We start from the raw sequence: 12,425 nt of genomic DNA on the forward strand, positions 1-12,425 counted from the left end.
CCTTAGGTTGTAGGAAGGTTGAAAGGGGCTACCTACAGCACAGGGCCTGGGGCTTGGGAAGCACTACCTCAACACTACCAGGTATCACTCTCACTCCCAGGTTCAAGCCAAGGCAGGCAAGCATAGGGAATAGCTTAGCCACATGGGACTCTGCTTGGTTTGAGCTGCACACACAACCCTCTTCTAATAATGCTGTTGGAAGCCTGGACCCTCATCTGCATGGACTATGCACACACACCCCTCTCCAAGCAATACACCCAGCGACCACACAGCCAGGACTGGCATTGAGCTGTACAGCTCTCCACCCTCAACCTAGCTGTCCTGTCCCTTCTCTCCCAACAACTATCCAGCAGCTTCTGTTCAGCTGTACTCCAGTTATATCCAGGTAGGAGGGCCGGTCTGGCCTAGCAGATGAGAATGGGAACCTAGGCTTCGCTGTACCCTAGCAGTGCATTGCCTGTCTTTCCACACTAGATACCCTGCAGCAGTCTGAGGGTGGAGTCTTGCCCACGGGTCCAGGTGCTTGGCTGTGACTAATCCCCTCCCCATTGTAGAGTCAGGGCTGTTGAGAGACAACTGATAATTACAACCACTCCACTTTCCTCCCCGACTCCCTTCCTGTCCCATGTGTCACTGTCATCACATTTTCTAACAGCTGATGACCAAAGGTGTTGCATCAGGTGACCCTCTCCCTGAAGTATGCCCCCATTCCACCAAATATGTAGGCATCAAGTCTTTGCTAGGTCCTACCTAAAATCATGAAAATCATGTATGCCACTTTATATACTTAAATGACTGACCCCCATGCCCCTCCCACTTCTTGACTACTTTTATAGGTAATTTATTTCAGAACAAATTCAGATGCCTTGTTGCCTTTGGTGGATTCTGGGGAATCATTTCTAGGTCTGCCTGGTTCTTTTTTTTTTTTTTTTTTCACTGTTCAGTGTCACAGAGGTGTGGGAGAAGAGCTGAAAATAATCTCTTTAAAATGGTGACATTTGCTTGATCATACAGATATCTGTATGGCATCAAAGCTCTACTTCCTGAAATAGAAGGCAAAGGCTAAAGCAGGCTCAAGCTTAGATTCCAGCATCTGTGTTCCCCAATTCACCACCCTCGGGCTCTATCTGCCTCCAGCCATTTCAACTGACACCTAATTAGAGGCTGTGCAACACAAAACATGGATGTTTGCCTTGACTGCATCCTGGACTTGATGCTAATACTCACTTTTAACTTCCTTGAGACAAGTTGTACTTTTCCAATTCTGTCACTGTGCACAATCACAGTAAGACATGTTCCCAGATGGCCAGTGGTGACAACCAACTGGACTAGAGAAAGATTAGAACTTAAGAAATATCCAGAGAAGATTCCAGGCATGTCAAAACAGGATGTTCTCTAATAAGAGAGACCAGAATGGCAAGATAAACGCCCAATTTTTGGTTTTTCAAATCCAGTGGTTCCTATCCTCAGAATATGAGGGAGGGGGGAATACTGAGGGAAATTCTCAATTTTTAAGGAGGCAGTATTATCAGAAAGTCAGAGAACATATCCAGGACCGCAGAGTCAAAGCTGACAGCTTATGTGGAGATATGTTTGTGTCTGTGGCCAGCTGTGGTAAGTGCTGGTCCCAACAGCTACAGAGTAGCTTCTCATTTCTAGTCCTCTAGAGTAGGGACTGAAGGTGGGATTAAGGAGACTGAATGGGCATGGGGAAGGGTTTGAAGCACACCTGGAGCCCTGGAATATATGGGTAGACAATGGAAACAGCTCTGTGTGTGACTAACAAGGAGCATGAGCTTCCGAGGGGAGTTTCAACATACTGTGCAGGTCAGTCTTGGAAACTCCCAGTCAAGAGAAGGTAGAAACCATGTTGCCAAAGCTCCTGGAACCTAGAATTTGTGGGCATAGTTCACTGTCTGGCCCGATTCCCCACAATTTCTAGAGGCTGAAAGAGTTCCATGTTGGGAAAGATAAGTAAGAAGTAAAGCATCTTGGGCTGAAGATGTGGCTCAGCCGTTAAAGGCTAGGCTCAACCAAAAATATAAGAAGTAAAGCATCTCACAGTGCATTTGTCCCCAGTAAGACTTGCCTTCCTACTCTTGAGAACAGTGTATCACAGGATCAAAGTGCAGATACCTTACTGCATAAATAGGACATCCTTGGGTATATTTGTTGTAATATATCATTGAAAGTTTAAATGTATCTTAAAATATAAATATTGACACATTACAATACTTGGTAGTCTACGTGAGACCTAAACGAAATAAAAGACAGTGCATACAGTTTCAGAGGCCATAGCCTGTGATGGCAGTCTTCAAAAGAACTGGGAGTTCAAAGACAAAGGAGACCTGTTTTGAGACTAGAGATGACGCTCAGTGGTGGAGCATGTGCTTAGTGCACACAAGGGAGAGAAGAGGAGGAGGAGAACACTTAGACTGTAGACTGATGCCCCCACCCCCAGACACACACACCCTTATAGGGCAGCACAAGAATTAACAACTGCAAAGCCAAAGACACTATAGCTGCCAACTATAGTCATAAGTCAGGAACACACAAGTGCTCAGATGACTAAACACTATCTCATAACCGGTTTGTTCGGCTGGGGCCCAACAGGACATTCCTAATATTTTTCAAATATTATATCCCAACCTGGGAACCCACTTGCGTTAAAAAGAAATAAGTAGAGTAAAAGAAGTCTGAGTTAAAAGTTTTATTCATTCAACATCTCACATTACAAATATTTAAAAATTATATGCATACTGGTATAAATAGTCATTTGCAAACTATTTAATAACATTAATTTTCCACTAGCACTTCAACAAATGAACTCTTTTAAAAAAAGGAACTGTGTTATATAACTTAAGAGTAGAACATACAAAAATAGGAACTTAACGTGAAAATGACTTTAATAAAAAAATGAATTACCCTTATTTAAAATGCTAGAATAAATACTACAACCTCCCCATACACAGTAAAAACTATATGGAAATTCAGCCAAGTAGTACAATTAACTGACGCACTTAAATAACGCTTCCTTCTGATAATATGAGCAATCACTGGGAAATCAGGGATTAGTAAAAACTAGACACCCACTTGCTAAAAGTTTCACTTCCAAAAAATATAACAAAAATCTGATGAAATTATAAAAACTAATTATACTTTAAAATTTAAAAATATAAAAAATAAAACAGTTGAATACAATATTGTCCCAATTCTTACAATGCTATCAATCACAGTAGCTTTAAAATAAGATAATAAAATAAAGCAAATGACCAAAACCTCTTTTATTCCATTTTTAAAAATAATCTCAAATTTACATTAGTAGAAAGATTGATTTCTGATTCTTTTCTTTAGAAACACCAGCAAGAAAGAGGATTACTCTTAACAGTAGAAAATGACATTTTTAAATGTCTGCAATTAAAAACAAAGAATTACACTGCAAAGATCTTCCAAAGTGTGAGATAAGTATTGCACATAACTGGAGTGAGCTTGCCACAATTCATCACATTCAAGTTTTAAATCACCTTTTAACAGAAGATTCAACTCTTCAAAACAAAAGGGGTGAATTATCAAGTCTTTCCAACAGCACTCTCATAAAATGCTAAGTTCATTCACTGCAAGTTTTATTTTGCATTCTGCAGAGGTCTGTGTATGGAGAAGTATATATAATACCAAAGCCAGGGGATGGGGGGGGTGAGGGGAGGGGTTTTTCCTTTACATAGAAAATAATCAGAAACACTTTATTTTACATTGCAAAAATAACCATGTAATTACTCTGTAACTACATTGTAAATACATGGCTGGTGCCATGCTAGTGCGCTAGAACTACATGCTTGGTAAATTGAAGTGATACCCTAAAACCTGTAAACTAATTACATGTTAATTATGTTTGAGTTACATGGTAACTCCCAACTACAATCCCATGTAATCTGAAGGACATGTAATCATAAAGTTCAGAGTAATAGATAATCATTGTTTATGCCCTGGAAATAAGTGGAACCAAATCATCTGTAAACACGCTTGTCACACAATCACAAGTAAATATTAGCAGAATAACAATTTCTTACATTAGTCATGCATACTAACATTACAAACCTGTCCTGTGGCAGGAGATTTTGTTTTATTATATAGAATTTAAAAGAGCAGACATCTCTGAATCAAACACGTAACATCAATTAATTAAGATTAAAAATGGTTAAACATTCACCCAAAATGTCTGCATTTTATGAATAATTTTAAAAACTTAGTAAGAAGCTGTAGACAATTTTGTTATTTTAAATTTCTACCCTATGCTTATGCATTTAACTTTTTTTAGGAACTACAGTGTTATCTTGTCATTTTCATGCGAATTTTTTCATTAATTTGTGACTTTACATAGACTATTTCTTAAATTATAGGTACACCAATAGCTGGTGCTGGGGAAGGCTGTTTAAGCAACATGCTTTCTCTTCTCTGCAGACTCTAAAATAGCATTGCCAGTGCACAACATTCATAATTTAAAATGTATGCAGAGCACTGAAATGTATAAAAAGCAGAATATAAGAAAATAAAATTTATTAAAATTATTTATATTAAAAAATGAAGTATATGAAGATCTCTCAGTAATAAAAGTACAAAAAGCTACTCTTTGCAATATGAAAAATTGAGGTATTGCATAAAGAGATATCCCGTCAGTGAAAAGTGTGCCTAAAAATGTTCACTGTTGGAAAAACAAGATATACAAAAGTAGTGCATAACAAATATACATCATGTGCATGACAAAATAAGTTAGCTACAAAACACTGTACCGAAATTCAGCAGGTCATGTACAAAGGGAAAATTATTCAAAGCTAGTTCTCAAGCAGTGTTATTTCTTAACTCATCACGCCTGTTTACTGGGTAGGAACAGCACAACAGCACACCCCAAGCCACCTACAAGCAGTAAAAAAGAAAAAGGCAAATGAACATTCCAATTAGAATCATGTAGTTCAGGAGAAAAGAAAATCCGTCCCTGACCAGCTACACGAGAGCACCCTCCATTTGCATGACTGCTTTGCTGTTCTGTTAGCAGGGGAGTCTTGGACAGCGACTCCCTCTTCCTGTTGAACTCTAGACAGCAAGTGCCTCCATTTTGACCTTTGGAATTTAACAGGTGTAGTTCATTAAAGCCTGTGTTAAAAACAAAGGGCTGCTTTTCCTACAGACATCAGAGAGGTCACCAGCCAGGCGGTGACCCAGCACTGCGGGGCAAGTCTTTGGTTCTGAAGGATCCAAGATGGTACTGTTAGGCAGCACAGATAGCAAGCCCGCACTGAGGCTGCTGCTGTTAATGCTTTGCACACTGATAGTAATCCTTTGAACTACGGTAGGGCATTTAATAAGAAAAAGTCAATTAAATGAAAAGTTACTTCCATGACCAGGGCTTCAAGAGACTAGTTTAAATTTACCTCTGAAGCATACTGTTCAAAACATAAGAACACCTTTCAAAACTAGGGTGTATTTATAATAAAGCATGCATTACTTGATGAAGTTGGCACTTCAAACACTATGTCCCATGCTAAGTTCGGAAAGTGTATGTTATTGTACTTTATAGGAAGAGTAAGATAAACATACGGACTTTGCACAGATTTACACAATTACTTAGTTCAACAGTGCAAAACACTTTGCAACTACTTGACTTTTTTTTTTAACCTTCCCCCCCACATTTTCTATGTTACAACTAAATTACAGGATTCCAAAGTAACTTCAAATGGAAAACAAAGCCAATGGGCAGCCAATTTGTATCCTTTTTTTTTCTTCCAGTTTTGGCTACAAGTGTATTGTAACACAAAGTCAAAAACAATATCCTTGAGGTATGTCTAGATATGTTGTATGTTGTTTTTTCAATGTCAAAATGGAGAGCAAAGGCTGACAGCTGATGACTTAGTAAATTAGGATATAGAATATCTATATAACAAGAAAAATAAAATTTATGCATTTGTTTTTCTGTTTCCCACCAGATATAATTAATTCTAGCTTTGGTAGGTTTCCTGGGGCTGTGACTGGGAAGTCAGTTAAGTAAATAAATGCACTCCCCTCAGTAGTAAAGCCACCCAATTCTTACATTCGGAATTTTAAGAATTATTAAAAAAAAACTCAGCTCTGCCTGCTTATTTTTTTCTGATGTATGGTACATTTGAGGCATGATCAAACCACACTCAGCCTCAAAGCCCTTCTGGTTACTCTGCTCACTCTTGCTCATCATTTGCTCGTTCTGACATACTCTTTCCTGTTAGTAACTGTTAGCTTCCTCCATTGCTGTTAGAACAAAAGGAATAGAAAAGATAAGGAATCAAAGAAAAGAAAGGAAACGGCAAGAGCACTTCCCTGGGGGAGACTGTGTCAGAACAGACAATAGTGTTACTGTTGGTGGTTATCTCGATAAATATTCCTATATGTTATATCATTATCAGCAATTAAAAACCCAAAATATTGTCTCATTTCTCTGTTAATATTTCTCTCCTCTAAGAAAATGCTGCAGCAAGTTTGAATTCTCTTGGCCTCCAGCAAAACAAGAGAATGAAAACTTACATGCAACACGATGGCGATGTGAAGAAGGAGTTTGAACATACTGTTTGTAGTGACACGAGAGTCTACAAAATACCTATGTTGTAGGTTGTTCTTTTCATTCTACTACTGTTAGTTACACACTGCTACACAGGACATGCCAGCGTCAAGAGGCTGAGGAAGGGTTGGAATTAACAGAAGAGGGCACTTCTGAGGCCTACAAATGAGCTCTGGAGTCATTCATCCTTCAGTTCCAGCGGAATGAAATATGCCGCGGGCGGTCACCACCTTCCTTCACCAGGGGCTTGTGGAATTCCCTGCCAGCACGAGAGTGAATAGCAGCCCAGCAATATTCACAGTAATACTGCAGACAGGTAACGTTAGCACAGAAAAATGGAGCAAATTTCCCCCCGCAACGGGCCCCTTGACATTCATCACACAGCTGGTCATCCAGGACATATGGCTTAACCTCCACCTGCAATGGAGAGATAAAAAGGGAGTCAACGTTTCAGAACCATGTGCAAGTATACTTTTATCCTGTGCCTCAACCTACTTGTGTCAAGGTGTCACAAAGGAAGGGACAGTGATGCACTTACTGAAATGAAGATCATCAATTTTACCATAAGATGCTTATATCTATCTTCTTACATCCTTGTCATATTAAAATAAACTTTCAAACACAAAATCAAAAGAAGAAATTTATCAGAAATCATAAAGTAAAGCCAATTGTTTAGAGCATTATGAGATTAAACTCTCAGGAGTTTTTCCTTAGAAACCCTTGTTTTAATTAGTGAATCTAGGTTTTTTTTGTCATTACTGGAATTATAATTTAAACAAAAGCGTCTAAGCATACTGCAAGGGTCAGTGGGCAAGAAGATGGCTGCTTTCTGCTTCATGAACTTCTGAGAGGTTGCTAAGCCTGGCTGACGGTTTAAGTGTCCACAGCTGGGACTCTGGTAAAACATGATGTGGCTGTGTTCCTCATAGCCTGAAACCTCACTTTGTTCTTTGTCAATGAGAGTGAGTGGTTTACCTGAATCTAAAAGTCAAAGGTGACTTTATAGAACTGGACTGTTCTAGCATGCAACAGGCCCACCATCATCTGGGCCTCTCAAGCATGTCAATAACCAATGGCAGATTCTTGGATGAAACTCTCTAGCAGCACTTGTAGACGATGAGGAAGGGCAGTTAGACTTTAAGCCCAAGACTCTGTAGAGGACCTAGAGAAGGACTGAACCCTGGCCCAGGGACTTCACTACAGAGGATCAAACCTAAGCATTTCTAATGATACACCCCAGCTCTGAGACCCACATTGACAGGGAAGTGTGAGTGAAGAGTTACAACAAATCCCGCCCCTGTCCCTGTAGCTACAGTCCAAGCTTTCTCTTTATTTATGCTACAATGACCACTGACACAGAACATCCATGTCCTGAGACAGTGAGCATAACCCACCACTGACTTGTTTTTATAGCTCAGAATGAGAATAACACAATAAAATAACCAATGAAGACTTCTAAGTATAGTATCACAGAGTGCTGGATCCCAGTGTCAGTCCTAAGGAAAGTGTCAGTGTATATCAAACACAGGTGCACCACTTGTAGAACTTTCCAAACACAGTCCAGCACTTACCCGTTTATCTATCTCTCCATGCTGTAGCTGAACAAAGCGGGCACTGATAGCAGCTATGTAACTCTGTTGATTAGAAAATGCGACCCGTCCAGCTCCTTTTGGGTATTTGAGCTCAGGGTCAGTATCGATCCCAGCATAGCAGACACCTCCATACAGCCGATCCATTATCATCGCAAGCTCCACTAAAAAGAAAGGAGCAGAGACACTTATAGTCGGGAAGACTTATCTCACACCTACAGTTTCAACAAAACAAAGTTCATGTGACCTCTGAGTTTGCATCATTATTAAAATCAAAGTCATTATAACAATAACTTTTCTGCTGGGTGAGTGTTTATTCACCCAGCAGGCTGGTTGGTTTACAATATGTGCTCTTAATTTTCACAACTTATGAAATAGGCAGTCATTTTCTGAGAAAACTGAGGCCCAAGATCAGACCTGGCACCCATGTTTGTCTGCTCTGGGATGCATTGATGTCACATCTGTACTGGTTAGCAAAGCATTAGTTACTATAAATTGAGCATTAGAAAAGTAACTGGTAGATTCTTTGGGAGCCCCTCTGACCCCTCTTACTATCTGGTACCTTTGCTGCATTGGCTGCTTTTTCATAGGACCCCTGTTTGATTCCCAGCACTCACATGGCAACTTACAGTTGTCTGTATACCTCAAGTTTAAGGGGATCCAATGCCCTCGTCTTGCCTCTGGGGGCACTGTACACACATGGTGCACAGACATACATACAGGCAAAACACCCATACACATTAAGATACAAATAAATAAAATTAAAAAAAGAGTTTGAACATAGGGTGGACAATGCTTCTGCCAGAAGACAGTGACTAGGGAATGAAAATCTCAGTGCAGGCTTGTGAAACCTCCCTGTGCATTACTGATCAGTGACACACAGAGGCCCACTAAACATCACAGACTATTGTCACTGCTCTAGGGTGAACAGATAACATACTGGCTAGTTTTTATAGTGCAAGAAGGAGCTATGAACGCCAATGAAAGAAAAAGCCATCAACAGTATCACACAGCAATGAGCTCTAGATGCTACTATACTGTAACCTGACAGGTACTATGTGCTCACCAGAGCTCAGTAGTAGCACAAGGGTAAGGGGGTAACAAACTGATTTTGGATTGGATTTGAGGCCTTTTCCACAGAAGGGAATTCATGCTTGGTAGTGTAAACCTGGGCGAAAGCCACTATAGTCTTGCCAAGTGTTGTCAAACTATCTCCCAAAAGTTTGTTTATTCATATAGACTAGTGTTGCTCTCAACCAGAGAAATCTAATTCTTTGGTGAGGAGCAGCAGTCAATGCAGAGACTTGTAGCTGATCAAAGTGAGGAGAATACTTGACAGTTGAGTGCTCAGTCCTAAATGAGACATCTAACCAACTGTTGCCACAAGGCTCAGAGAACATCACAGAAGAGGGGTAGAAAGAATGTAACAGCAGGAGGAGGGAAGAGCACTGTGAAGTGCTGTCTCCCTGACAGGACATAGCCATTGCACTTGTGAACTCATTGCAGTGTGGTCACTTTCACAAGATCATGCCAAGAACAGCCAGCTCCAAATAGACTTTGGGTTACAAAAATTGAAAAAAAGAAAAAAAGGAAAGGACATGGAGGGAGGAGGAGAATTTGATGGAGGTGCCTGGGGGAAGCTGGTGTGGATATGATCAAGATACATTGTTCACGTATGTGAAACTACAGAGAATAAATAAAATATATTCTATTTTAAAAAACGAGATAGTGAAGGCATCTTCTCCATGAAATGTTAAAAACATAAAACTACATTTTTATTCATTTCAATCTTATTTACAAGTTATTTATGTCAGTTGCAGATGTAATTTCATTGTAGTTAATTAGTCTAAAAACATGCTGGATTTAAGTTGTATTTTGGAACTCAGTAAACAACTGCTGAGAAACTGAGGACATGGGAAATAAACACTGTATATCTCAACATACAAAGGTTTTGGATTTCAAGATAAATAACAGTGATTAGCATCTTACAGTACTATACCTAAACACTCTGCGTCAGTTATTTCACTTAGTCCTCAACTCTATATGCACTTTTGATTTCATTTTACAGATGGGAAAATTGATTAGGAAATTTACATAATTTGTCCAAGGTTGCTCAACTATTAATAGGAAACAGAACACATTCATTCTAACCCAAAAACTTGAATTCTAGAACTCTCTCTTGCACATTAACTCAAAGTTCATGGAGTATTTCAGATGAAGATCTTCATATTTCATATGCTAATGATACAGGAATTTCTGTTTAACCATACCAGCTCGTAATGGTCGAGGAACACCACCAACAAATATTGTTTTTCGTGGGTCAAGAGGCTGTGAACCATCCATCACAAAGTCACTGTCACTGAGATTCCAGGGCCGAATCTGCACCTAAACAATGTGTAAACCAAAATGCTCATGTCAAAAAAGTTAAAATTATTGCAGAGAATTTTACAATAACCCATTTCATTATAAATCAATAAAGCTGTAAAAGTAAAAGGCTTTAAAACTGCCTTCCCTACCTTCATTCCAGAGTAAGAACATTCCATGAATTGTTTACTATAAGCCAAATCCCTTAACACACCCATACATACTTAATTACCTACAAGTTAACTATCTGTTTTTCAGTTTAATGGAACCACAGTTTTACCCATCCTTACAAGGTCTACATAATTTAAATGTAAATAAAATAGGACAAAGCATGTTTCCAGTAAATACAAACTTACTATTGATACTAATGAATCTGTTATATTGTTCCAAAAATTATTTTGAAGTAAAAATATTGCTAATATTTGCAAATTTTTTAAGATTTATTTATTTTTATTTATTTGGGGGCTGGGAACTGAACCCAGGTCCTCTGCAAAGGCAGGAAGTGTTTTTAATCACTGAGCAGTAATATTTTGATAAACACTTTAGTGCCCATTAGCCCAATCAAGAATAATGTACCTAAGCCAGGTCTGCTTGGGCAGTCTTGTACATCCTATGTATCAGTTTGATTTCTCCATGTCATGTGAGTATGTGATGTATTTAGCCATAAAGTCTTACCATCAAGTTTTTTTGGTAGCTAAGAGCAATGGCAATAGCCTAGGATATATCTTGCACCTGGCATTGCGCTTTTTGTCTGATAACCTCTATATAATGTAACTCTAATTTCCTCCTTCTCCATGTCTCTCTGTATGTATGTATGTATGTATGTATGTATGTATGTATGTATATGTATACACACACACACACAAACTTACAAAATAGTAGGTTTCCACATGTTTTTTCAAATACTTGCAGTGTTAGTTAGACCTCCCCCAACCCCTCCACTGCCCTACCCTCTAATCCTCTTCTTCACTTAAACCTTCCCACTTATAGCCTAGAAGGTGCTTTGTAGGCTGCTGGGGAAGAAAAGTCATCAACGGTCTTACCCAGCTGTGAACTCTATGTGGCAAATTTGCTCATTGATGCAATAGTGGCATGAGTGTTATGGGAGTAACCAACAGCTTTCTATTGGACTTATAACCTACTTCAGAAAATAGAATTCATGTCTGATACCATTATCTGGGCAAGAAACTGTGGTTGGGTAGGTCATTGATGCTAGAGGAGAACCTACTATTACTTTGCTAAAGGGACATAGTATCAAACTGCCTTCTATATATTTATCCTTCTACCCATAGACTAAGCATATCTCACTGCTTGTCAGAGAGTTTCTTCATGTAGTGGATGATGGTTAATAGAGATTCACAACTGGTCAAAGTACAGAGAACATGTGACTGTGGAATGTTCACTTAAGGAATATCTATCTGTTTCATACTCCCTCATCCAAAATGCTCAGGAACATTGAGGAAGAGGGAATGGAAAGACTGTAAGAGCTGAGGTTTTGGAGGATGCTGAAAAACAGTATCTCCATCAATTCACAGCACCTGTGGTTACCTGCACAAGATCAAGACAGTCACAACTCCAATATTTATAGGGGAGATACTCATCAGGTCCCAGTGCTTTTGGCAAGTGGTGGCTACTTAGGGAGGGACAGTCAGTTTTCTTCAGTAATGTGGCTCATAGTTGGTTGACCATGCTCTAGAGGATGGCTCTGCACCCATGCACATATACATAATTGGACTCAGTAAGTTATTAGAAGGAGGAGGAAGAGGATGAAGAGGGGGGGTGGGGAGAGGAGGAGGAAGAGATGTAGTTAGGAGATTTAAGTAGAAAACATTTAATTTAAGCAGATGAGTGGAAACATAAACAAAAGGAAATTTTATGCTAAACTAAAC

At 39.2% G+C, this 12,425-nt stretch overlaps 1 protein-coding gene across 4 annotated transcripts in view; it reads right to left on the minus strand.

Annotated features, from left to right (window-relative positions):
- Positions 1 to 2,695: 2,695 nt before the first annotated feature.
- Positions 2,696 to 12,425, minus strand: part of Cpeb4 (cytoplasmic polyadenylation element binding protein 4) — a 63,866-nt gene continuing 54,136 nt past the window's right edge. For all 4 annotated transcript variants that reach the window (XM_005081542.4, XM_005081541.4, XM_005081540.4 and 1 more), the window contains 3 exons: positions 10,443 to 10,557; positions 8,155 to 8,336; positions 2,696 to 7,000 (listed from right to left, as the gene is read on the minus strand). In XM_005081542.4, the coding sequence (XP_005081599.1) occupies positions 6,773 to 7,000; positions 8,155 to 8,336; positions 10,443 to 10,557 (525 nt within the window). In that variant the 3' untranslated portion in view covers positions 2,696 to 6,772. The remainder of the gene's footprint in view (positions 7,001 to 8,154; positions 8,337 to 10,442; positions 10,558 to 12,425) is intronic.

Source organism: Mesocricetus auratus, unplaced genomic scaffold (assembly GCF_017639785.1).
Source record: "Mesocricetus auratus isolate SY011 unplaced genomic scaffold, BCM_Maur_2.0 Super-Scaffold_100007, whole genome shotgun sequence".
NCBI classification, from domain to species: Eukaryota; Metazoa; Chordata; class Mammalia; order Rodentia; family Cricetidae; genus Mesocricetus; species Mesocricetus auratus.